This window comes from Scleropages formosus, chromosome 2 (genome assembly GCF_900964775.1).
Source record: "Scleropages formosus chromosome 2, fSclFor1.1, whole genome shotgun sequence".
Classification (NCBI taxonomy): Eukaryota; Metazoa; Chordata; class Actinopteri; order Osteoglossiformes; family Osteoglossidae; genus Scleropages; species Scleropages formosus.
Window position 1 is genome coordinate 863,989 of NC_041807.1, and position 22,150 is coordinate 886,138.

The 22,150-nt window shown below is 50.4% G+C and overlaps 1 protein-coding gene across 4 annotated transcripts; it reads right to left on the reverse strand.

Moving 5' to 3' along the window:
* On the reverse strand, window positions 1–19,551 carry klhl17 (kelch-like family member 17). Of its 4 annotated transcripts, XM_029247276.1 has the most exons (13): window positions 19,451–19,551; window positions 11,496–11,499; window positions 9,392–9,653; window positions 8,529–8,650; window positions 6,844–7,065; window positions 5,056–5,172; window positions 4,745–4,958; window positions 4,375–4,519; window positions 4,011–4,178; window positions 3,829–3,917; window positions 3,097–3,170; window positions 1,997–2,178; window positions 1–899 (listed from the first exon to the last, which is right to left on the reverse strand). In XM_029247276.1, exons 3-13 carry the CDS (start codon window positions 9,600–9,602, stop codon window positions 671–673), a joined length of 1,773 nt encoding a protein of 590 aa, XP_029103109.1. In that variant the 5' UTR covers window positions 9,603–9,653; window positions 11,496–11,499; window positions 19,451–19,551; the 3' UTR covers window positions 1–670. The 4 variants fall into 4 exon arrangements, with proteins under 4 accessions (XP_029103109.1, XP_029103098.1, XP_029103108.1 ...); XM_029247265.1 differs by lacking the exon at window positions 11,496–11,499 and having other exon boundaries at window positions 19,248–19,533; XM_029247275.1 differs by lacking the exon at window positions 8,529–8,650 and having other exon boundaries at window positions 6,844–6,968; window positions 19,451–19,514.
* Between the last annotated feature and the right edge of the window lie 2,599 nt (window positions 19,552–22,150).

Genomic DNA, 22,150 nt, shown 5'->3' on the forward strand with positions numbered 1-22,150 from the left:
TTTTTTTTTTTTTTTCACGTCTTCAAAAACCGCCTCGTCTCCATCCCCACGCCTTCGGCCTTTTTCTCCGCCACGATAAAACGTCACGGATCTGAGCATTGCCGTCACCTGCTGTGGCGTAACGGCACTGCAGCTTAGGAGTGCGGGGGAAAAAAAAAAAAAAAGAGGGAAAAAAAAACGTCAGCGGACATGCACGGTGGAAACGAGTCAATAGCTACATTCCTACAGGAGAGTCATTCATTTGCTTGTATAATAGTAGACAAATGACCTTAAAAAAAAACTCACGAACCAAACGGAGAACACAGGGCTATAGTACATGTAAATGATGTCACGCGGAACGAGTGTGGGAATCCATCGCCGGGGCTGGCGGGGAGCTGGGAAGGGTTACGGCAAGAGGGCCAGAGGAAAACGTCTTCCGTCACCATCTCGGCCGGTGACAAATGCTACGGTGTCCTTCCACAGGAGCAGGAACAGAGTTCTCAGGGAGCCGAGGCCGCAAGCCGAAAGGGCGCCTGCCTCCTCCTCGCGCTCTCTCTCCTCTTCCTCCAGCTCTCCCGCTCCTCCTGCTCCTCCCTGTCGCTCGGTCGTCCCCCGCGGGTCAGACGGAGCAGTTCCGCCGCTTGGACCAGCAGCAGGGCCCGGTGGAGGCCTGCTGGGGGCGGAGTCTTTGTCAAAGGCTGGTGGAGGAGACGGAGAGGGTGGGCGAGGAGGGCGGGGGGAAGTTGAGCAGCTCGAGCACGGCCACGCCCACACTGCTGCGCCGCGTGAACATGCAGGAGGCCGCCACCCACTTGTTGCTGCGCGGGTTGTACTTCTCGATGGAGTTGAGGCTGGAACTGCCGTCGTTGCCGCCGACAGCGTAGAGCCAGCCGTCCATGGCCACGAGGTCGTGGGTGCTCCTGAGGGGCGGAACGCACACACACACACACACACACACACACACACACACACGCGCACAGGCTCTGCTCAGCTCACCAACCTGGCCAAGTGAAGATCTTACTCATCAGCACGGAAACGCGCGCTTTCGTCTCAGTTCATTCACAAGCCAAACACGCTGACGTTACTAAAGTTTTCCAACGGAAATAAGATTTTCCGAAAAACACGGAACGCGCCGACTGTTTTTAGCGCCATCGAAGACGGGAAAGGTGGAAGCGATATCTTTGATGCAACTGAACCTTGTTTTTCCAGCAGCGTCAGGTTCTGGTCCTGTGTGTATGCTCGCTTTCATATCAACCCATTCCCAGTTGGTCTAATTAGCAGCTATTTATTTGTTCACTTTATACCAATGCATTTCCCCAGGGCGGGGGTGCGGTGGAGCAGTGGGTTGGACTAGGTCCTGCTCTCTGGTGGGTCTGGGGTTCGAGTCCCGCTTGGGGTGCCTTGCGATGGACTGGCGTCCCGTCCTGGGTGTATCCCCTCCCCCCTCCAGCCTTATGCCCTGTGTTGCCAGGTTAAGCTCTGGCTCCCCGCAACCCCGAATGGGACAAGCAGTTCTGAAAATAAAACGCGTGTGCATTTCCCCAGACCGCAACCTTAAAATACGGCATTTCACGAACGCGCTGCGAAACAACTGCGATCATGGAACGCGAGCTGCTGAGTTAGCCAAGTTATCGTCTAATCGTGACAAAGGGTGGAACTGCTTAAATAAATAAGGTGCTGGGTTGACGGTGAGGCGGCCGACAGCACAGTGTCTAGCGCTGCCATCTTCGGATGTGAAGGTTGCAGGTTCGAGTCCCAACTGCTGGAGAACCCTGGAGCGAGGTGCTTAGTCCAAAGTGCTGCCGTAAAAATTACCGAGCTGTATGGATTAGGGAATCGCTGTGGATAGTTTAACCCTCTTGGCCATTCTGGAGAAATGCATATGCTACATGAATAAATGTAAACTTAATACAGAACTTGCGACCCAGCGGGAGTTTGACTCGACGCTGCCGAAGTCCACCACCGGTACAGGTGGGGTAGAAATGATGAGGCCTACTCTGCGTTCTCGCGCTCTCACCTTCGGATGTTCATGGGAGCCACGCCTTCCCAGGTGTTGGTTTTCGGGTTGTACCTCTCCACCGAGTTGAGGCAGCTGGTTCCATCGTTACCGCCGGCAACGTAGAGCATGCCCTCGAGGACGGCCACGCCGGCGCTGCTCCGGCGGCTCAACATGTTGGCGATGGCTGTCCAAGTGTTGCTCTGGCGGAGGAGGAGACGCGTTCAGCGCGACGTTCCCGCCGATCGTTTGCCGCGTGCCGGATAAACGAGGGGAAGCTGTAAGACTCTCGAGCAAACGGAACTATCCCGTGGACGCTGCAGCGGTGTCGTCTAGGAAAGGACGTCTCGCAACAGAGCCGCAGAATTTCAGGGCAGCTATTAACAAAGCACTTCGAAACAGAATTCGCCTTTTATGCCGAGTAATCAAAACACATATTCACCCTCCTCCCACAGCAGCGCACTGATTGTAAACGTGCTTCCTTTATTTAAAACTAAGGGCGGCAGCTAATCGCAGCCCCAGAAGTATTGCCGCAATTCAAAATCTGTTATTAAACTGACAATGGAAGGAAAGAGGGATTAAAATAGTGTGCAAGAAGGACGGTGCCTTCGCTGTTTGAGTTCACTTTGCTTTTATAATAATCGACAATGAGCGCAGCGAGGTGGTCTGCATACGCTGGCAAAATATCTTAAATTAGTATCAACGCGAGGGTGTGGTGGCGCAGTGGGTTGGACCACAGTCCTGCTCTCCAGTAGGTCTGGGGTTCGAGTCCCGCTTGGGGTGCCTTGCAACGGACTGGCGTCCTGTCCTGGGTGTGTCCCCTCCCCCTCCGGCCTTACGCCCTGTGTTACCGGGTAGGCTCCGGTTCCCCGCGACCCCGTATGGGACGAGCGGTTCTGAAAGTGTGTGTGTGTGTGTGTGTGTGGTATCAACGCAAGTCTGATCATACACTACTTGACTATATTGTCTCCGCAACAAACGATGAAACGGTTTTGATCGCTTCTCCTGGATTCGGGCGGGGCTACGCCAAACGGTAGGTGTCCGAAGGTTTCCGAGAGTCCGAGAAGTCGCCGACAACACACTCGTGTCGTTTGCTTGGGAATAACGGCGAGTTCCCTTACCTGTGGGTCATACTTTTCTACTGTCGCTAAGTGCGAGGAGCTGTCATATCCACCCACTGCATAGAGGTTGCCATCTGAAGCACAAGGATGGAAAACGATCTAAGAATACATGCGGTGGCACCGAAACGCCAGCTGAACCCGGAACGCCGAACGATTAAATGTGCGGAAACGCAGCGGCTCATTTTATACGCTCAAGCAGGGTTACCGCCTATCTCCGCGCACACCCGGACAGCACGACACGCTCCGGGACGAGACTTTAAAATTACCGCGTCTTAAGTGACAGATTGCAAAACAGAAAATGTGGGGTAAAAAATACTAAAGGTGTTTCCTACTCTAAAAAAAAAAAAAAAAACAGTCATTAAGAATTTTTTTTTGCAGAATGCTAACTGGTCACCGGAGGATGCAGTGGTGCAGCGGGTATGGCCTTTGCCTACTCTCTGGTGAGTCTGGGGTTCGAGTCCCACTTGGGGTGCCTTGTGACAGATTGGCGTCCCGTCCTGGGTGTGGCCCCTCCCCCTCCGGCCTTATGCCCGGTGCTGCCGGGTTGGGCTCCCGCTCATCGGGTCCCCGCTCGGGACAAGCGGTTTCAGACAAGGTGCGCGTGTGTAAACGGTCACTTTCAGTTAGAGCTGCATGCGACACTCACGTATCAACGCCTTCAACCTGCATAATGCGCAAGATTTTTACGGCGGAGTTTGTCAGATGACTCCTAACGGATGGCGGAACACAGACCCAGGGTGGCCACTCGAACGTATCTCCTCCTGGTGCTCATGGCCGCCACAGAGGTCCACGTGCCGGTCAAGGGGTCGAACCGCTCTGCGCTGAAAGGGCGAGAGAAGAGCTGCTCTTAGTAGTGCAAGACACAAGCCTGACTGCCATAATGTACAGACCTCGGCGCCAGATGGGGGACACACCTGTTTAAACACGAAGCCCCATCATACCCTCCCACAGCGTAGAGCAAGCTGTGCAGAACGGCCACGCCCAGGCAGCTGCGCCGCGTCCCCATGGAGACCTCCGGCTGCCACGCGTTGCTCACGGGGTCGTAGGACTCCACCGTGGCCAGGTCTGACGTGCCGTCATAACTGATTTGAATTTTTGGGGGCGGGGGAGGGGAAAGAAAAAAAGCATCAACGGCAGCAAATGTCGCAACCCTCCAAGAAATCTGGATCTCTTTACAAGTCGGTCATGACGACCTCAGCCACACCTTCAATCGCACAAAAGACCATTATGCCAGCTGACGGGGTATCCCCCGGGTGAGGGACGGAACGGTTCTCTTACCCACCGACCGCGTACAGTTTATTTCCTATGGCGGCCACGCCCACCCGTGCCCGCCGCGTGGACATGGAAGCCACCATATGCCAGCGATCCGTGCGCGTGTCGTAGGCCTCGCAGTCTCCGTGGATAGCGAACAGGCTGCCCCCCCCTGCGTGACAGCACGAAGAAGCAGCTGGCTGTTGGAATCATCAGATCACATCGTTTTACCTTCTTTACAGCGGTCCGAGGCGTAGCGGCTAACGAAGCGGGTCCGCGACCCGAGGGCTGACGGCCGAGAACCCGGGCAGAGCCGTAATTTGGCGCCGTTAAGAGGGACGCGAGCCGAAGAGCCCCGGCGCAAACGGGGGACGGCGCGAGCCCGGGCGACGCTTACCGACGGCAAAGAGCACGGGGCTGGCCCCCTCGCAGCGGCGCGGGCGCGTGCGGCTGTTGCTCAGGACCCCTCGCTGCTCGGGCATCAGGTGGTACTTGAGCGCTTCGATGAGCAAATCCTTGCACTCGGAGTGGTGGCGCACCAGCAGCTCCGTGTCCACGCTGCTCATCAGGAAGTCGCGCGTCAGCAGGGGCAGCCGCACACACTTCATGAGCTACGCGGAAGTGGGTTAAGATTCCCGCGTCACACAAACGTCGGCCGCACCGATGAGCTCCTGCAAAAACAGATAGGTGCGCGCACGTGCGACTAACCCTGGGAACGTGCTGCCGCCGGCCGTCGATGTCGTGCTTGACCCAGCTTAGCACCGCCCTGTACACTTCCTCCTCCGATGGCACGTTGAGGTTGTCGCTGGAGATCAGGTCCAGCACCTGGCCAGACAAACCCGAGCTGTCGATGCAGAACGACCCTCAAAACGCCCCCACCTCCACCTCCACCTCCACCTCCACCTCCACCTCGCGCAGCTTGTGACCGAAGCGATAAGGGCGTCCCGTGGACGGGGGTACGAGATCTCCGCGTCACATCTCAGGAGCGACCGGAGATGTCCGAACGAACGCGGCTACATCGACCGTCGCTTCCCACGCGCGTATTATTTTGAACGCTCTAGCGGCCTATTTCTGGATACGGTGGCAGGAACGTAGCTGGATGCGTTCTGAATCCTCCCAAAATCTCAGTGACAGGTGCAGCGTGCTATCAGCGTGTCAGTCGCAAGGACCGCTCTTCGACCTTTACGGCTCGGTGCTCCTTCCTCCCTCGCGCTAGGGGGCCACGGACCACCCAGTGGGTGTTACGAGCAGGCCGACCAATTTTCATCTGGCCGCCGGTTCGTACCAGCCGTCGTTACTCTCCGCCCGAACGCCGGCTCTAAGTAATTCGGGGAACGTTGGACCGCGACGAAAAGGCGATGACCGAGCAGCCTGGATGCTGGTCCACTATTCTTCGGCTGCTTTGCCTACGGCTTTTGAAAGGCCGCGTGCCGTGCGTCCGCATGAAACTGCGCATACGCTTTTTTTTCCGAGCGCAGCGGAAAAAAAGCCAGCGCTCGTGTGTGAGCGGGCACAGTCCGTTAAGCCCTGTGCATCTCATTCCAGCTGAGCCAGACACCAAGTTTAGATGGCATGCTGACTTCACCACCAATTACTCTGTGTCGGAGCACGGGGCTATAAATAGCGTCCTTTCAGCTCGGAGAGCCGCTGCGCCCCGATAACCCCTCTGTCGGCGCACAACCAGATGTTCCTTCCTTCCATAGAGGCTGAAGCGATCGCTCATTCCCTCACCGCGGATTAAAGCCACCGCATCACTTTAAATCGCATTACGGCGCGTGCGGCGTGGGACACAGCGGTACACAAACTGGACCTGAGACTGGAGGATCAAATCTCAGAGCAGAGCAGCCCGCATGGGTTCAGAACACATCCAGCTGCAAGGAAAATAATACTGTCTTATATGCGGATGAACAGCGTAATACCAATCCACTGCGTGATTTTACTTTGTATGGGTGGCACAGCAAGTAGTGCTGCCGTCTCACAGCGCGAGGGTGGTGCGAGAGGACGTGGGTTCGATCCCCGCTCAGTCTGTGTGGAGTTTGCACGTTCTCCCCGTGTCTGTGTGGGTTACCTCTGGGTGCTCTGGTTTCCTCCCACAGTCCAAAGACATGCTGTTCAGGTTCACCCATAGTGTGTAAGTGATGGAGAGTGTGTGTTCCACTGATGTCTGGATGAGTGACCCAGTGTAAGTAGTGTATCTAGCAGTGTAAGTCACCGCGGTGAATAAGGTGTGTGGGCTGATAACCCTACATAGAGTTCACTGGAAGCCGCTTTGGAGAAAAGCGTCTGCTAAATAAAGATATAATATTCCAGCCCTGGAAGTAAAACACATGAAGAGTGCATTCTGGGTACTATAGCCCCCTTATCCCGCTATCCGTTCTACCCTCGCTGTGTACCCGCCATTCCATTCCTCCTCATCAGGTTCGCTCCAACACCACCCCCCCCCCACCACCCCCCATCAATCCCGTACTACTCCACATTCCCCACACGTCACCCCACCTGTTTCAGTGGCAGCAGCATGAACTCCTCGGTCTTGGACACCTCCACGAAGTGCTGCAGCACGTACTTGTGCGCCGACTTCAGCAGGTCGCTGCAGGAGTGCGTGTCGGCGAAGCCGCGGATGCCTAGGCAATTGGAGGGGTCCAGTTGGCTTAGCAGGAACTTGCAACAGGCGTCCCGCACACCATTGAGCTGAAGGAGGCTTGCGGCCGGAAGGAGAGTCTGCAGGAGTCGGTAAGGTGCGACAGCACAGCGACACAGCAGACTGAAAGTGGTGAATCTGACAAATCGTTATTTTCACCGCTCAATCCCTTTCGGTACAGACAGCGAATCACGTTCGCAGCATGAATTCCACCGGCGACTGAGCCTCTGTGAAAGAGCGACAAGGAATCGGGTCTTTCACAGCACAGATTTCAGCACCGAAGAATCGCTTCTCAGAACTGGCAGCTAATTACGTGGCCAAGAGGTCCGGTTTCATTCAGCAGAATTGGAAGACGAAAATGCAAAAACAAAAAGCCCCCCGGGGGGATGTGGCGGCGCAACGGGTTCAGCGGCGTTCGCTGTGTGGTGGGTCTGGGGTTCGAGCCTTGCTTGGGGTGCCTTGCGCCGGACTGGCGTCCTGTCCCGGGCGTGTCCCCCTTGGCCTCGTGCCCTGCGCTGCTGCCGGGTTAGGCTCCAGCTTGCCGTGACCCCACTCGGGACAAGCGGTTGTTGATGATGGATGGATGCATGGATGGATGGATGGATGGATGGATGGAAAACTGCCCAAATGCACAGCAAAAACTTCCCTGTGTCTGTACTGGGAAAACACGGGCCTCAATAATACTTTCACGAGAGTTAACCCAAAGAAATGCATCATTCTGGTATTTGCTCAAAAACATCTTAAGGCAACAAAACAAAACAGAATCTGCGGCGCTCACTCGGTGCTTTTTAGAGTTCATTTGAACACGTGGGAATGGGAAGATGTCTCGCTGAACTTTTCCAGCTCTACCGTGTAAGTACGAGCCTCGGGGGACATGTCAGTGCGAACGCTTCATTACGTCTGATTTTTTTTTTTTTAAAAAAACACATATGTATGATAATAATAAAAAAATGGACCAAGCACCTCCTGCGGTCTTTTATTCGGAATTTTTCCGACCATTCGTGTGCTTGACGGTACGGTACGTGCCGAGTCGAAGCCGACCCATAGCGGCCGCTCGCGTGGTTTTCATGGCAAGTCAAGGGAGGAAGCAGAGGTGGGAGGCCAGGTCCTTCCTCTGCATGGCGGGGGAGGCAAACGCGGGGAGAAAGACGGGGCCGCCGCACCCCAAGCGGGACTCGAACCCCCAGACCTGCCACGCAGCAAGGCACCGGCCAAACCCACTGCGCCACTGTGCCGCCACACCCTTTCCTACTTGATATATCCATCAAATTACTGAATATCACCTTTTTTTTTTTTTGCTGAATTTGTGGTCACAAAATGAGTTCCATGAAACACGGGAGTTGAGAAAACGTTACACTTAATGTGACGCTCCAGTGTTTTTTCGAGCGACACATCACAGAAATGCACGCTGGCTCGCGTCTCTCACGGTCAGGTTTCGGCAAGCCTTCAAACCGGAACAGCCTCGGACCTCTGGCACAAGCTACGCAAACGAGCGCGCGGCACGCAAATGCATCGCTCCTAACGTGACGAGAGACGGGCCCACCTGCACGTTGCCCTCCCCCACCACGATTTCCGCAGTGTAAGCGTATTGCACCAGCTGTTCCAGGGCCTGCGGGTCGATGTCGTGGAGGGTCACGTGGGTTTGGCGGCTCTCCGACATCTCATCTGCACGGCACAGAAACGGGACCCGTGATTAATAACACCTCGGGGCCGGTTTGAAATAACAACGGGAACTACTTCTCTTTTTAGGAAGGGCTTATTATGGATGTTTACTACACGGAACATTTGCTAGAATTAAGCTCCTCGGGCAGAAGGGCCTCCCTCTCCCGTCTTCCCACCGTCGAGCGACGGAAGGACAATTTTTAGAGGAGATGCTCCGGGCTTCCGGGTTCTGCTGCGACGTGACGTCCGACGTGGCAATCTAGCCCTTTCCGCTAAAGTCTTTCTGAGAAAAAGAGCAGCGGTGAATTTATACGCAATCGCTGGTCATGCGAAAGCAGCCTTTTGAATGTTTCCCGTCGAGCAGATTTGCCTTAACTTGCTGAAATTCTTCGGAGAGGGTTAAGGGCGCGGGCAACGCTCAGCCGCGAACTCTCCTCTTTTGCGTAATGATGCTACCCGTCACTGTTCCGCGGAAGAGAAGAACGAAATTGGTTTCATACGTGAAGCTGAGAAAACGAAACGAGAGAGGGAGCGACCGCGGTGCGGAAAGTTTTAACGTGGAGCCGGAGGAGAAACGAGAGCGTGGGGGCACAAAGTGCACCGCACCGGGGACAAAACCGGGAAAGATATCCCGCTACAATTGAGATCAGGAGCACGAATGAGGAAGGAGAAACTGGGTTTCCTAAGTAGACCGACGGTGGACGGAAGGGGCGGCAGAAGGGTTGAGCGAAGGGCGGGACTTACTTGTGAACATGGCGTGGAAGTAGGGGCTGCAGGAGGCCAACACCACCTTGTGCGCCTTGATCTCCTTGCTGGCCACGTGCAGCACGATGTCGCACAGCAACCCGCGCTGGCGCATCCGGCTCATGGACACGAAGGAGTCGTGGTAGTGGCGCTTGGAATTGTGCGATATGCTGTGGCCATCGCGGTTGAGGAGCTGCATGCCGCCTTCCATCTTGGGGCAGCGGTCCGGGGCCTGGTCCTTGCCCGGCCTCGCTCTTGACAGCTGCGGAAAACAAGCGCGTTGCTTGAGCTGCGCCGCAAAACACACTTTCGCGAAACGTGCCGCCCTTCGGAGTCGACCGAAAGCGAGACGGTCGGTCCGGACTTGCGGGGAGTTCGGTTCGGCATCGCGTGAAGACGGTCGGGCGAGGAAGAGGATACGTTTCGGTCCGACGCCGAGATCCAGCTGTACCTCCCTCAAACACGGTGAAATCGACGACAAACAGACGCACGTCCGGCACAGCTTGGTTTTTAAACAACGTGGGCCGCTGGACTGGTTCCAACCTGAAGACCGTCGCCAAGCAGCGAGGCGACGCGTGCAGTTCAGCCGGGCCGACACTTTAACCGTTTGCGGTCACCTGCGGTGATGAACGAAGCTTAAGACCGGTGAAAACTAAAAAGCAAAAAAGAAATTTCTGCATTTCACTTATTTTGGAGAACTTCATGCATAAACACACAAGAAGAAACAATCTTTACTAACGACGGGGCAGCTGGTAACACGGTGGTTAGAGCTACTGCCTTTGGACCCAAAAGTTGCAGGTTTGAGCCTCACCTCTGGTTGTAGTACCCTTGAGCAAGGTACTTACCCTGAATTGCTCTAGTAAAATTACCCAGCTGTATAAATGGGCAAACAATTGTAACCTCGACACTAAGTCACTTTGGAAAAAAGCATCAGCTAAGTGTAATGAGTAGAAATAGACAATTTCATAGTTCATTAGTTACTTGACATTCAAAAATAAAGTCATGATGGTAGTTAGAGGTTGGACTGTATAGGAAGTGGAAGGGACAAGTGCTAAACTGCTGGTTCTTCCTCATATTCCCAGATCAAACCTTAGTGCTGATGGCTGTTTACGGGAACCGCTGTCCCCTGAGTTGCGCACGGGGCGCCTCCTCCAGGGAAGGACTGCTGTGCACAACCGCCTTACGCCGATACTCCTGCAGTTTATGAACGCGGCACCCGGGCCGCTCCGCATACGACCCAAGTCTGTGACGTTCGCGGACAATTTGCCCTACCTTACGCTCTGTGCCTCCTAGAATTTCTAGATCACGTGCTGCACCAGTCAGGGACATGAACCTGGAACCTCACAGTTGCCAGTCTGAGCCCAGCTCCCCCTCCCTCTACCGCTGCAGTGGATTTTACTACGGTACTTATGCGTAACTGATATAGTTAGAAAACCCAGCTGCATATATGGGTTAACTACTTTAAATCGTGGAGAAAAATGTCAGGTAAGAAATAAAGTAACCAGATTATGGGAGTATAAATAAGACCTACGGACCGAACATGTGGCGGAAAATCACTGCCATACCGTCCCTTATCAAGCGGACGCTACACATCGACTCTGACTGTACAGCATTTACCCTTGACCCATCTTGTTGAATGTCTAACTTTGAAAAACTTAATTTGGTTTTCGTACTAAGAGTAGAAAAGCACCAGGTGGACACACTTGTATATAAGTGAAATAAAAGAAATAAAGGTCTTCGCATGCTTGCTTCAAAAAATTCTGTCATGAACTGTCACTGTGAGCGTTTGACCAGCTGAACCCAGACAGCTACTTTATCGCTTCCGCCTCCATTGATTTTCTTTTTTCTTTCGGTAAAACGTCCTCGCTCGCTCACGTTAAACGCTTGCCCCGGTCGGGGCCGCGGTGGTTGGGAGCCCTGTCACTTTGCCCAAGCTGTCAGAAGCGCTTGGTAAAAATGAACCGGAGGAAGTTTCCAGGCCTCGACGGTATTCCTGTAACATTGCATTCCATGTTTTGGGACATCTTGGGGCTGACTTTTTTGCACATTGTTGATGAGGTTCTTGGCAGAGGCATGCTTACTAAGAGGATGAGGACAGGGGTGCTCTCCTCGTTGCACAAGAAAGGCGATAAAGTCAATCTTGCCAACCGGAGACCCTTCACTATGCTATGGACTATTCACCCTTCCGTGGACCCTTCGATGGACCCTTCACTAGGCTATGGACACAAAGATCATCGCGAAGGTCCTCAGCAAACGCCTGTAGAAGGTAAAGGTCAACCTGGTTCGTCGCAACCAGACGTGCGGGGTGCCCGGGTGTTCCGCGCTCTGGAACTTGCACCCGGTCCGGGACGCGATTTCCTGGGCGGAGGACCGAAAGGTCCCTCTTGCGCTGGTCAGTCTGGACCAGAAGGCATTTGACCGAGTAGATCACCGCTTCTTCTTTAACGCCGTGAGCAGATCAGGCTTTGACCCCAGTTTCCCGAGGTGGGCGCGTACGGTTTACACCAAGTTAGGTAGCTGAGCTACCATCAACGACTCTCTCGGGGGTGTGTGGCCCAGCTTAGCGGACTGAGGCAGGGCCGTCCGCTCCCCTCGCTCCTACCAGGAATCACTGGCTGGACAGGTTTAGAGGGGGTACATCACAGTTTAATGCATCCAAAGGCATAAACACCCACACAAAGTGAAGCGGACTGCTGTTAACAGACATCACAAAGAGGCCTGTTTTTAAAGATGACTGGTGAGCAGGTGGTCAGCCCACCGGTCAGTCTGACTCCCTTCCACCTGCAGACATCAAACGCGGTAGCTCCAGCATCCACCGCTTCGGTGTCTTTCCTCCGGCGTTCTCTCACCCCGAGCAAGCGGATGAGTCACTTACACTACGCTGTCTAGCAGGAGCCTGTCTCCAGCCTCCGAGTGACTCGGAAGGGCCCGTGGGCTGTCAGCTCTTCTAAGTGTATTAATGAAGTGCTTGCCGGGAGGACCCGAATCACAAATATCCATTCTGCGGAGATCTGGCTGCGGAGGCAGGTGCTACGGGGAGACGTGAAATGCGTCTCGCGATCGACACCATATCGATGGTTCCATTATGGATGAGCTGGACTGAAAAAAAAAAACAACTACACATTAGTGACATAATAAAAAAGAAACGGCAGCAACCTGTATAAGAGAGTATTTCATTAAAAGAATAAAAAAAAAAGATGTCATTCCAGACGAACAGCTGGTTCCCTTCGCTGAATTTAGGTTACGTTATGAGGGATCGCATTGCTGCACATTTTGGGTTCTCAATCCCCAAGAGGGATCTTTGCTCTGTGAAGAAGGGACTGCGTTTCCACCACGCGGAAGAAACGGAGCAGAACGCAGAGCCTCCGGTTCTTACGCGCTGTCACGGAAACGCCGATCGTGTCACCCGTTAACATTCGTCAGCGAAGCACTTTGCGGTACGAATGAAGAATGCAGACACGCGTCAGAGGGAACGTCCCTGAGGTGGCATCTCCAGGTGAACTAGGTAACTGACGGAACGAAATGGGGAAAGGTACCCCAGCTCGCAACGCAGACCACTACCGGCGACTTGACCAGAGCGGGTACGCAAGGATTTATACTATGGTATTTGATTCATATATGATGAATTTATACATCTTCTCAAGGTGAGACTTAAACGTAGCCATGCCGAGTAATGAGTTTGCTTATAAGCACAAATCCCTCTGCAAAGCTTTAATTTTTTGTTGCGAAACAGACACCCAAAACGACAACCCTGCCTTCGTTTTCGGTGTTCAATGTTCCCACCAACCACTTTAATAATTAGGAATGCAGTAACCGATCAGCGTCAGCAGCCGCTCGTGCCGGAGCCTCGCCCGACCCACCCTGGACGGGGCACCGGTCCGTCACAGGGCACCCCGGGCAGACCTCGAACCCCAGGCCCGCCAACCGTAAGACCCTACATCAGCGAGAAGCACTATGTTCAGAGCCATTACACTGGCCCTGTTTTTCAATTTATCTTGGAAAATGATTGATGTAATAGCTTGGAGCATTTAATATTTAATGGCCATATAGAGCCAGTAGCAGGAAAAGCTGGACTAAACAGAGTCTTACCGAAACTCTCCAGTCATATACATTAGTCCTTTTTGGCGAACTTTCCGCAAAATCAACTTACAGCGTTGCGATACTAACATTTGTTTACCAGTTTATGTCTCTGGGTCAATTTTACTGGAACAACTTAAGGTAAGCACCCTGCTCCAGGGTACAAGAGCAGCACACGGGATTCCAACCTAAGCCCTTCAGCTCCTACCACGCAGTACCATGCAATACACCCATTAACACCACTGCCGTGTCTTGTTACCATCCGGTTTACACCGCTGCCATGCAAACTGACATCCGCGTCGTAATAAAACACCTCTGCGGACTCACCGAGAGGGGAGAAAGAGAGGACCAGAATGATGACATTTATTCATTTACCCTTACTCATTTATGAAATGATGAATAATGAATGAATAATGATGAATAAAATGATGAATAATGAAAAATTAGACCAGAGACGCGGAGTCTTTACTGCCTGCTGGTTCCTACGTTGCCCTTTTTTCCCCCAGATCCCACTCAGTCCTGTGCTCTTTGCAGAAGCACTTACTGCTGGGTTCCACACACCGGACTGGAAGTGTCATCCAGTGGTAAAAAAATCAGGGAAGTGTCAGTCTGCAGGGGACATGCAACTGTTCTTTTCCTTTTCTCGAATGTCTCGTATATATGATCTACATGTTCAACGTGACCTAGAAGACTCGATTCTTACCTGGACTTTTTTTGCGACTAGACACGGTATCATGGTTAACATATTACCTAAATTGATAAAATGTTAATGTAAATTAAAAAATAAAGAAATAATTTAAAAAGAGCATAAATACTGCAGCACATCCTGAAGTATCAACGGGACCCTATCAATTAATGAGACTGTATCTTCTCAAAATCATACATTTTGGACCACGGGAAAGAAAAGACAAACTTCAGGGTAGCTGCGACACGAAGGTACACACATTGTTCTGGAATATTCCTTTTGCTTAATTTGGAAATAAAATAATTATTTCAAAGGGGGTTTTGAGAGCTAAACGTTTTACTAATGTGTCTAAACCGAATCAACTGATGTCGTGGAAGAACGATATAAACGATCGGCAGAATTTCATCTGAAAGTAATTATTGCTCTTCTATTTTTTTCATTTAGCTCATGCTTTTCTCCAAAGCAACTTACAGTGTTAAGTTTACAATTACTTTACACAGGGGGGTAATTTCAATGAAGCAATTGAGGGCAAGTACCTTGCTCAAGGGTACTATAGATGGAGGTGAGACTCAAACCTACAACCTTTGGATCTAAAGACAGCAGCTCTAACCCCTATACTACCAGCTCCTCCTTATTGTACTCATTCTCCATGACTTCATGCTATGCGCAGAGTTCATTGACACCAGTTACCACTTTCTTCCAAATGTACAGGACGGTAAAGACACTATTCTTCCACATGACTCATATCAAAGTCTTCAAATATTATTTTACCCAGTTACATGAGGACTGCGCCGACTTACTGACTCTAAACAAGGTGCCCCTTCTCCTTGCAGGATACCTCCCAACAATGCAATTCGTCGTGTGAGCTTTGGGAGATAGCTTTTCTAATTTACTGTCGTTATCATCTGTATCATGATATTCTTATTTATTATCATTAATTATTCATTCAGCTGATGTCCTTCTCCCAAGCAACTTACACTGCTAGGTTTGTGTACTAAGCTACTAACAATTATTATTGTTAGTATGACAATGAATGATATGTATCTGTATATGACAAGATGACAATAATACGGCATTAATATTTTCTACGAGACGTACGTTGCTTCGGAGAAAAGCGTCTGCTAAATGAATAAATGGAAATGTGTTACCCATGCATGTAAATAGGTCATTTTTACTGGAGTAATTTGTGGTGGGGGGGGGTGGTGGCGCATTGGTTGGACCGGGTCCTGCTCTCTGGTGGGTCTGGGGTTTCAGTCCTGCTTGGGGTGCCTTGCGATGGACTGGCGTCCCATCCTGGGTGTGTCCCCTCCAGCCTTCCACCCTGTGTTGCCAGGTTAGGCTCCGGCTCCCTGCAACCCCGTATGGAACGAGTGGTTCAGACAACGTGTGTGTGTAATTTGTGGCGAGTACCTTGCTCAAGGGCACTACAGCAGGGGCGGGGATTCAAACCCGAGTCCTCCAGCTGCAAGACGTCGGCTCTAAGAACCACGCGGCACCATTCTGGCAAAACGCTGCCATGCCGGGGTTGTACGGTCACTGCTGATGGCAGCACAGGTGCCCCTGAGCCGAAAAAGGGATACGTGCCGTGAAATATTCAGTCGCGCAGAACAATTCATTTGTGATTTATTACACCCGTACGTGTGCAGGCAGTGCTGCCCTCACAGTAGCTGTGCGGTTTTCATTTACAGCACCTCCGCAGACAAGATGGAGTTTTCCGGAGCTCTGTCTCCTACGGCGTGTGATCAAGACAGCCTTTACGCTGTCTTCATTCGGCAAAGCGAAAGTTCCCCAAATCAAGGTCACATCACAACTTGATTCTCAAATTTTTTTTTATTATTCCTTTGCAGCCAGTGGCAAAAGATGGAAAAATTTAATCAGGTTTAAAGTATTCTTTATGTTCTGAAAATGCACGTGGGAATGCAGCATGCAGATATAGTGTCCCTGCCAAGAAAATATAAACAACAGCGAAGAGTTAGAAATGCAATGGGCTTAAAGTAACTGAAATCCTGACATGTCACTGTGGGTACCTTCTATTACCGTCTTCATCAAAACGGTGAGAAACTTTGTCACGCAGCACATTGGCACTAAAATGTGTCTTTTTTTGGATTTTCGTATGCTGGTCGAGTGGGACACAGAATGCAGATGTGTTAATATGTGGTTAAACTCGTGTTGTTACCTAGCAGGAGCATCATTTGGCATAAAGCATCCTCCAGGATTTTGTGTGTTTCGCAAGGAAATCATCACTAGGAGGGACATCACGGGGACAGCTGGTAGCGTAGTGGTTAGAGCTGCTACCTTTAGACCCAAAGGTCCCACGTTCGAATCTCGTAGTACCCTTGAGCAAGGTACTTACCCTAAATTGCTCCAGTAAAATTACCCAGCTGCATAAATGGGTAAATAATTGTAACCGCAACATTGTAAGGTGCTTTGGAGAAAAGTGTCAGCTAAATTAAGTAATGTATATCATAAATTTAGTTTTTTTTACAGATCTGCCACCAAGCTTAGACTGTAAGAGCAAAGAAAACTGGTCATGCTATTATTATATTTTTATTATCATCATCAATAATAATAATAATAATAATAATAATAATAATAATAATCCAACCATTCTCAATAACTACATGTGTACCACAGGATTATGGTCATGTAAAGTGTGAGGCATGGTACACCCTGGATGGGACAGCAGAGCACTGCGGGGCAATCATGCATGTGTAACACACACACACACACACACACACACACACACACACACACACACACACAAGACAATTTAGTGACCAGTTGACCTGAAGCTCATCTTCAGAAGGAAACTGTTGCTCCTGGAGGAAACGTACACAAACAAGGAGAGAACACTGCAAACTCCACGCAGACTGAGCAACATTCGAACCCACAACCCAGGCACCGTGAGGCCTCGGTATTACCCACTGCACAACCGTCCCACTCCGCAAGTACAACTATTGTTATTACGCAAAGCTACCGACACTTGCGCCATCCTTTTGACTTTGAGTATTTGCTGAGGTCCTCCAGCCGAAGACCAGTCGCCTGCAGAAGGTAATCTCTGGCTCACGAGACCCACTCCTTACCCACAATCCCACCATCTTCTGACCCTTACACAGGAATCTGCTGCAGAAAACAGGCTAGAAAGTCATTTTGCCAGCTAGGGACACAATATTTTTTTCCATTTCTAAATCTGCCCATATGTCTTATCCTTGTAAAAATAAATCCAAGCGCATCTAAAATAAGCCCCACTCCCTCTATTTTGTGCATATGTGCGTTGAAACTGTTCCCGTGTCCAGGATGCTGGTTTGAGCCCATTTATTAGCGGTCATCAATCAGAATCATGTTTGGATTCAAATATTATATATGAACTATTAACCAATACCCCAAGAGAGAGGAGGCCCATATTCAAATTTGGTATTTATTTTGCTTGACAAAGTTCAGACTTTAATGAGCATTATCTAGGCTTTCACGAGATGATGATGGCTACATTACAGTAGCCGCAGTCTGCAGTTTTTGCTCCGACAACCTCGGTGTATCCAGTCACCGCCGGTTACCCATTTCAGTACGGATCAACGCAAGCACATCGCCACCGAGGGAGTTACCGTCTAGCGGCAGCGGGCCTGCAAAGTGCCTTACGTCAGGATTTCCGCTCGTCTTTGACACCGAACCAGGAGCGGTCCGCTCTCTGAAGTGCCGCACCGCCACACCAACCACACGCACGTAGACACACACAATTATGCAGATACACTAGAAAGCTGCCCTGGGACCACAGGAATATGTAAGCATCCAGAGGGAAGAGGCGGTTTAGATGCAACAGTCCATTCCTGTAGACCATCAGAGACATCCCAGTACAGACAATAGACATGTTACCCACCATCAACAGCTGTAAGACACGCTTGGCGAATAAGTGCCGGGTGCTTTGATGCAGCACTACATGTCAACGTAGCCCTTTACTGCATTTATTCTCCTTCCCTTCACTGCATGACCCACATCACAAATCCTAAGACTGCACATTTGCTGCTTCATACCGAACGCATGACAGAGATCTTGCATTTGCACGTGCGCCGAATTTGCTGGCGCGGCAGCACAGGTGTGTTCTTTACTTACATACATATGTCAGAGCAGTCCATGCATTGCTTGAAGCCCTTCTTTTCCCTTTCCCTTGGCACTTTCCTTGTGCGGTATGCTGCTGATCTTTGTGCTTTGTCCAGCAAATCAAAAACCAGTTACACAGCTGACACCTCATAAGCTACCAGCTATGTCAGATGGTCTCTCTCAACATATTTTCTGCTCATACAGCTGTCTTTATTGTAGTGTAGGCACAGAGCATCGCCTGCCTGTCAGTAATGCTCGCCTCCTGTGTTCTCAGCTGATCGGTCTGCAGAGCCACGCAAAGGGTTAAATTAGGACGCCTGCCCTTTAAGTCCGCCGTCGACGTCCTCGTAAACCGAAGAACTGCCCACATTTATTTAAGGTGGACTGCGTTAGGAACGCAGCGGCGCCAGGGGTCTGTCGCACAGCCACTGTTTGACAAACTACCTTAAGAAAGGTAATGACGACAACATCTGCGCAGTGTTTTCAAGGAAGCTCATAACCTGCTTTCTACTAGTGTAGTATTAACCTTAACTATCTATCGCGACACAATTATTCCAGCGCATCCACATGACATGAATATGGTCAATAATGATGGTGCTCTCGGTCATGGTTGGCCGTAATGCCGGTGGTGCCACCCGAATTTTGCAGCTCGAAGTACTGTTTCAGGAAACGCGTAAAAATAGTTAACATGACGGTTAGCGCACAATAATAATAAGAGCTTGTTGTTGTTATTTTCCTATAACTGGTTGCGAATGATTCCGGCGAAAAGCAGCAGCTGCATAACGCCGGCAAAGAACGAACGGGGCAGCAAGCAAGGAAGGAAGGAGGGAGGGAGCCCGCATACTAGTTCGGTCCGCAGGAGGGTCACACAGTGAGAGCCATTCGATTCGTCCAGAGAAAAACAACAGTCAGCTGAGAAGGGAGAGAGAAGAAGGGATAATAAGGATGTCAGTCACATCACGAGTTAGACGGGGGAAATGTGCAGTTAGAGGGACTAACTGAGCGCCAGTCGAGTCAGCGGAGGTCCTTCGGCGCCTCGTCGGCTCTGGAGATGTGATGAGGCGATCGCGGATCGGTCGGGTCGATCGCGCTTCTCGACAGACACGCTGCGCTCCGCCGGCTGGTCGCGCTACTGTCCTAGTTAGCTGCGGTGGAAATAAAGGTGGAAACTCACCCTCCCCCTCCGTTCACTAGTTACCTACTCTGGTGTCCTCTGCGAGGCGCTGGGGTTCGTTCGAGGCTGTGCTCCGGCTTGGAGCTCCTGCTCACTCCCTAGCGGGACCGAAGCGAGCGCTGCGCTCAGTGCGCCAAAGGCCGGCGGATCGGGATTATTGTGCTGTTTCTCGTCGCCGCCGCCCTCCTCCGAATCGCCGCGCTGCCTGTATCTCCCGCCCAGTGCTCGAAACACACACACACTCACTCACTCACTCTCTCACTTTCCCTCCTCGACGCAACACATCGCGGCAAAGCCTCCTCCTGTGTGCGGAAAATTCTGGCGATTTTTCACCTGCTGGGGTCGGGAAGCGTGGCCACAGTCAATAGGTGTTAACACGAGATGAAATAAATGAGAAAAACTGCATTGAGAGGGAATTAAACTCCTTTATTATTATCATGCTGGTGCCCCACAACTCCCGAGTCACTCAGTCTGCGGAATTGACATGATGTTCTTGGTGTGTGTTCGCTGTTTCCTCCCGTACTCCATGCCTGGTGTGTGGGGGGGGGTTGCCCTGTGATGGACTGGCGTCCCATCCCCGGTGAACGCCTGGAACAGGCTCCAGACCACCGTGACCCTCCATATGTCAAGTTCTCATAAATGATGGATGAATGGATTTCAGTTCCTTTGATGGAATATTTACGAAATATAACGCCGTATCTTTCCCAGGTGACATCATAGTCACAAACTCACAATACAGGCCTGAAACCCAAATGTGAACACCAGTGGAGATCAATGAAAAAAATAAGATACTTTGTTGTCACTCTCTGCAATACAATGGAATTCTGTGTAGCAACCCCCAGAAGAGCAGCGCCAGAAAGAACACTTGAGACAAACAAACAAGTAAACAAATAAATATTAGATTGAACTTTGGGCTCTTTAGTCCTTAGCATCCATTGACGGTGGATGTAGGGGGGTAACGGAGGCGGCGTTGGACAGGGAGGGTGTGATGGAGACCACAGCGCTGGGAAAGAAGAAAAAAAGAATAAGAAACTGCTCTTACTGCTGGAATGCAGCACATCTCCTGTTCATCGCACAGGTCAGAATGATGACTCAGGTGTAGAGTTCAGTGTCCTCAATCCTAAGTGACACACAAATTGTATCACAGTGGTTGCCGAAATTCGATTAATCTTGCTTCTAATTCTCGATGCTTGCAAAAAGTTTTGATTATTAAATAAGTGATAATGTTATTTTTCTGGAAAAATGTGCACACACACACATCTTTATTTGTGATAAGTATTGGGTCAGATTTTACCACCCAGCAAGCACTGGACTACAAATGCATTTTTTACTATTTTTTTTCTTTCTATGTAGGAATAGAAAGAAGGAGAAAGGAATGTAGTGCGATGCGGAATATTTTCAGCCCTTCCCTGACATTTCCAGCTAACATTTGGTGCATCAACCAAAAGACCAAATTGTTGTTGCGCTCCCTGTCCCAGTGTATTCTGGGAAATTGATGCTGTGTTTGACTTCAAGCATCATACTGTAGTTTCCGCTCATGAAAATGTTTAAATTGACACAGGGGGCACAGCAATCCAGAGGATCCTCTGGCAAATACAGAAAGTATGAAGATTATTATTCTGATTAAATAATAAAGGGCAATAATTATTCTGAATTTATGTAAGATGGTCTTTAGGTGGTCCGCAGAGAACCTGGCTTCTCCTAAAAGGCCAAATTTGGAAAGTTAATACAACATACAGTGCCGTGAAAAAGTATTTGCCCCCTCCCTGATTTTTTTTGCATATTTTTCACAGTTAAATGATTGAGATCATCAAACAAATTTTAATATTACACAAAGATAACCCGAGTAAATACAAAATGCAGTTTTTAAATGATGATTTCATTTATTAAGGGGAAAAAAGCTGTCCACCTACCTGGCCCTATGTGAAAAAGTAATTCCCCCCCCCCTTGTTAAATCATGAATGATCTGTGATTAACCACATTTTTTGGAAAGCTGAGTTAAATTTCATTTGCCACACCCAGGCCTGATTACTGCCAGACCTGTTGAATCAAGAAATCACTTAAACAGAACCGCTAAAAGATCTCAAAAAGTAACACATCATGCCACAATCTAAAGAAATTCAAGAACAGATGAGAACCAAAGTAATTGACATGTATCAGTCTGGAAAGGGTTACAAAGCCATTTCTAAGACTTTTGGACTCCAGCGAACCACGGTGAGAGCCATTATCCACAAATGGAGAAAACTTGGAACAGTGGTGAACCTTCCCAGGAGTGGCCGACCTACCAAAATTACTCCAAGAGCGCAACGACGACTCATGCAGGAGCTCATAAAAGAACCCAGAACAACATCTAAAGAACTGCAGGCCTCACTTGCCTCAGTTAAGGTCAATGTTTGTGATTCAACAATAAGAAAGAGACTGGGCAAAAATGGCATCCATGGGAGAGTTCCAAGGCGAAAGCCACTGCTGACCAAAAAGAACACAAAGGCTCGTTTCACATTTGCCAAAAAACATCTTGATTATCCCCAAGACTTTTGGGCAAATATTCTGTGGACTGATGAGACAAAAGGTGAACTTTTTGGAAGGTGTGTGTCCCGTTACATCTGGCGTAAAACTAACACAGCATTTCATAAAAAGAACATTATACCAACAGTCAAACATGGTGGTGGTAGTGTGATGGTCTGGGGCTGCTTTGCAGCTTCAGGACCTGGACGACTTGCCATAACTG